Source organism: Chinchilla lanigera, unplaced genomic scaffold (assembly GCF_000276665.1).
Source record: "Chinchilla lanigera isolate Chin_1 unplaced genomic scaffold, ChiLan1.0 scaffold00133, whole genome shotgun sequence".
NCBI classification, from domain to species: domain Eukaryota; kingdom Metazoa; phylum Chordata; class Mammalia; order Rodentia; family Chinchillidae; genus Chinchilla; species Chinchilla lanigera.
Window position 1 is genome coordinate 3,458,977 of NW_004955534.1, and position 4,080 is coordinate 3,463,056.

The window sequence follows — 4,080 nt, forward strand, 5'->3', positions numbered from 1 at the left end:
AAGCGCCTGCCTGGCAAATGCAAGGTCCTGAGTTTGATTCCCAGTACCAAAAAAAAAAAAAAAAACAACTCATACATCTAGGCAGTCTGTTTTCAGTCTGTGCTTGTATGTAGTACAGCTTCTTGGGAACACCAAATTCTTAACTCTCTTGTCAAAGGATCTGCCTCAGTAAGTAACGGGAGCGGGAGGCTGGGGGGGGGGGGCGAGGGTTGACTAAGTGCTCCTGGCCTCCTGTGAGCCCGGTTCTACTTCACAGATTGCGTCACAGTGCCCCTTCCTGAGTACGCGATTATGAGGTCCCATGCAGTCTCCTCTATATAAAGCCCTAAAACCCAGCTCCTCAGCGTAGTCCCAGTTGCACCAAAAATTGAGGGACACCCAGCACGCTGGCCCGCGCCTTCCCCACTCTGCGGCGTTAAGCGGCCCCTACTTCCCAAGGTCAAGCCCTAACCTCGGCCCGAAGAAGAGACTGAAGACGAACCATGACCATCTTTCTGTTCCTAGTGATCGGCCTCGTGTTTGCCTGCGTATTTGCCTTCTGGAAAAACCGATTTGAGGCAGAGGTAAGTGAGACTGGAGTTACATGAAGCTAGCTAAATATGAAGATTCGAGGAGTGAGTTTGTGGGCTGATGGAAATAGTAAAATAAAAATATGCCCTTATATTTTTCTCTTGAAAGAGCCCCAGACTTTAGCGACTGTGCTCTTCCCCCTTAAATCCACATTTTCACCAGAGATTTCAGAAAAAAGTCCAGCCAAAAGTACCCACTGCCCGCCACCACATCCCATTTTAAGAATCTTGCTCCCTTTCACTTGTTTTGCTCACACTGTTTGGTCCTCCTGACGTTGTAGTGAGAGCTTTCTGGATACAGTGTTCACAAACATTTCAGGTCCGAATGTGTGTTTCCTGGTGTTATTTACACTTGCAAGTGAAATTCTATTATATAAGGGTCAAAGACAGGGTCGATATGTAGAATTACTGTACTACTCAAGCATATAAACAAAGAATATAGTAATTTGGTAATTCAAGGCTACTTTGGTATTTTTCTCCTCAGTCATGTGTCTTGGCAGAGCATACTACGGAATCAGCATAGTTATTCACATTCTTAATCTCCAATTCTTAGGAAAAATCAGTCCATTCTTGTAACCAAGTTGTTATTTGGTAGTATTTGGAAATCCCTAACCTCAGCAAACTATATATGTATAATTTTCTTTACAGAAAAACATCGGTGAAATGTCATCAAATTCAACTGCTCTTGCTCCAATAAGAACAACTACTTGGTCAACTACTGCTTTTGCTCCAGAAAGCAAAACTTCTCCTACTTGGTTACCTAGGGGCACTACTGATAGGCTCTCAGTCAACAGTCTTTCTCAGGATATCTTAAATAACTGCCCTTACTCAATATCCACGCAGAAGCGAATATTGGTAAACCTCAGGATTGTGGAATACAAGCTGGTTGAATTGGAACATTTCCTAATCATCAAAGGCCTCGATGGTTCATTAGGTAATAGGAAATTCACCACATAGGTTGCAAGATGTGATGCTGATACAGGCAATCATTAAAAGCAATTGAGTTGATTCAGTTGAGTATGTGTTTATACTGAATGGATTATTATTTAAAAGGGGAGGGGATGCCAAGTCAGATACAAAATCCAGACCTTTATCAATTTGCTCACTCATATTTTATTTAAATGACTCATTACCTAAAGTCGCTAATATACATTCTACTGGAGTAGGAATACAAACACAATATATAAAAGAAAATCAGTTCAAAGTTTGTTTTTTAAAAATAAACAGCAATAACACATATTGAGTATAATTTTTTTCTAATTATAATTTCATTCAATTGAAACACTAAAGGCTTACGGTATAACACTGCAATTGCCTACAAGTCTGCATTAAAGTGAAAAACAATTTCTCTAGTAGTTTATAATATAATACTGTAGTTGTCTTCAAGTTTGCATTAAAGAAGTTGAATTTCATGAAACTTTTTTCTATTATGCAGAATACTCTTTCTTGCTATTGCTGAATCTGTGTAACAACTATTAAGAGCTATCACTGGGCAGCTTACAACGTCAAACACTCCATAAAGATTTGTATTGTTTGTTCTTTTATCTTTAAAGTAAAAAATAAAATAATATAAAGTAAAATAAAAAGATTTGTGTTGTTCACACTTGTGAACATAGTGACACAAACTACTCTTTTGGATCCGCTTTTGAAAAAGATTGCTTCTTCATTATATATCTCTTTTCCCAACTAGATAGTCTTTCATTTAAAATGTGCCCACATTCTCCCTGTGGTCAGAGTCACCTGTGCAAAATGGTCTTTTTTATTTGGAAAAAGTTCAAACCTCAAATAGCACCAAAATAGAGGGACAGAATGCATGTAATTGCAATATAGGTTAAAAATTACAAAAATGTATTTCTAACTTCTAGTCAAACATCTCTTCCAAATAATATTTTTAAAGTCCAGTATAACTAGGGAATTAATCTCTTGAAGTTCGCTAACAATATTTGACATATCCTAAAAAAAAAAACCTTCAAATTATCCAACATGAGTTTATCTTATGCACATATATATGTCTGTTTATGCACATTCATGCTTCCTCCCTTCCAAATAAATTCTAGGGGCTGGGGATATAGTTCAGCGGTACAAACATCTACTTGGCAAGCACAAGGTCCTGAGTTCAATTCCCGGTACCAAAAAGAAAAAAAAAAGAAGTAAACCTCAAATAAATTCTAAAAGTGCCTGAGCCTTGACTCCTTTAATGTTTGATCAAGAAGAGGAAAACAATTTAAAATATGTAAGAAAAATCATTCCTTCTATTTTCACTTGCCAAGAACAAAAATCCAGCAGTAATATATGCACTTCTTAGATGCTTTTAAATTATAGATCCATTTGGCATTGTCATTAAACTATAGACTCCCTACAAATGTATGTACATGTACAAATAGAAAATGATACATATAATTTCAATGTTGTAATTCCTAGATGCCTAGGTTAAGAACCTTATTAATTGTTGAAATGTTCTTTATATATTTACACAATATTTATCATCCTAGGTTGTGATATTTGAACCAAATGTCAATGATACATAATAAAGTATAAAAATATTAATGATACATTGCAATATCATTTGTAAGGAAACTAGGTCATACAACCTTCATTTTTGACAAGTCTGGCAAGTTTACTTCCTATTACTATGTAAATCAGCAATCACCCATAAGCAATAACTTACATGAGACAAAATAATTTTTGATCTATTATCTATATATCACCATCACAAAATACTTGATAAAATGAAAATCATTATCTCATTAACATTTTATCAGTATCCTGTGTAAAATTAAAACTAAAATTTGTAGAATATAATGAAGTACTCAATTTTGTGAAACAATAGAAATTAGTCACATAATAGCATTCTTCAACATAACCTAAGGAAGTCAGTAATAGAAAGAAGTATTCAAAACTTCAAAACTTCTTCATCCCATTTTCTAGATCTACCCAGTGTTAAAGGATCCTTACTTCCTTTCTGATTTCATTCTTTGTAAAGAAAGTATTTAACTATCAAGTTTGTAAATGAAGACCATGAGTCACATAGGATTATGAGTCACCAATACATGAAATTTTTAGATGTATTGGTGTCAAGAGTACTAAACTATGTCACTCATACACACAGTCCACTTAGTTCCATACATATAACATTTTCACTGAACTAAAATCTTGAGTTTGGAACACTTACTTTTACATGTACTGATTCATTTTCCTTTGAGAAAGAGTGTGCAGAGTGTGCATTAAAAAAAAAGAATCAAAAAGAAAGAAAGAAAGAAGGGAAAAATATGTTAAGATAGTTGTTCTACTGATTTCTATTGCTTCATTGAAAGGAACAGTTAATGTTTAATTGTTCAATCAATCTTACATGCCTACATTTGTTTTTCTGAGTAACCAATTTAAAGATACCAATATGTAATACAACAACCATTGTTAATTTCCTATCACCTTGTCTGAAAATCTGTATTGCTTGTATTATTTTTGTGTTATTTTTTAAATGTCTGTGTGTCTGCTAATGTGTTTTTGTTTG

At 34.8% G+C, this 4,080-nt stretch overlaps 1 protein-coding gene across 1 annotated transcript; it reads left to right on the plus strand.

The window, feature by feature from the left end:
* Positions 1-280: 280 nt before the first annotated feature.
* Ct83 (cancer/testis antigen 83) lies at positions 281-1,577 on the plus strand. The gene is made up of 2 exons (XM_005410471.2): positions 281-563; positions 1,218-1,577. The coding sequence occupies exons 1-2, from the start codon at positions 483-485 to the stop codon at positions 1,524-1,526; spliced, it is 390 nt and encodes a 129-aa protein (XP_005410528.1). The 5' UTR covers positions 281-482; the 3' UTR covers positions 1,527-1,577.
* Positions 1,578-4,080: the final 2,503 nt, after the last annotated feature.

Excerpts from the sequence above, each read along its gene's own strand:
- Ct83 (XM_005410471.2), top strand. The coding sequence starts at position 483 with ATGACCATCTTTCTGTTCCTAGTGATCGGCCTCGTGTTTGCCTGCGTA. Across the intron at positions 564-1,217 it reads AAAACCGATTTGAGGCAGAG|AAAAACATCGGTGAAATGTC; the intron begins GTAAGTGAGACT and ends TTTTCTTTACAG.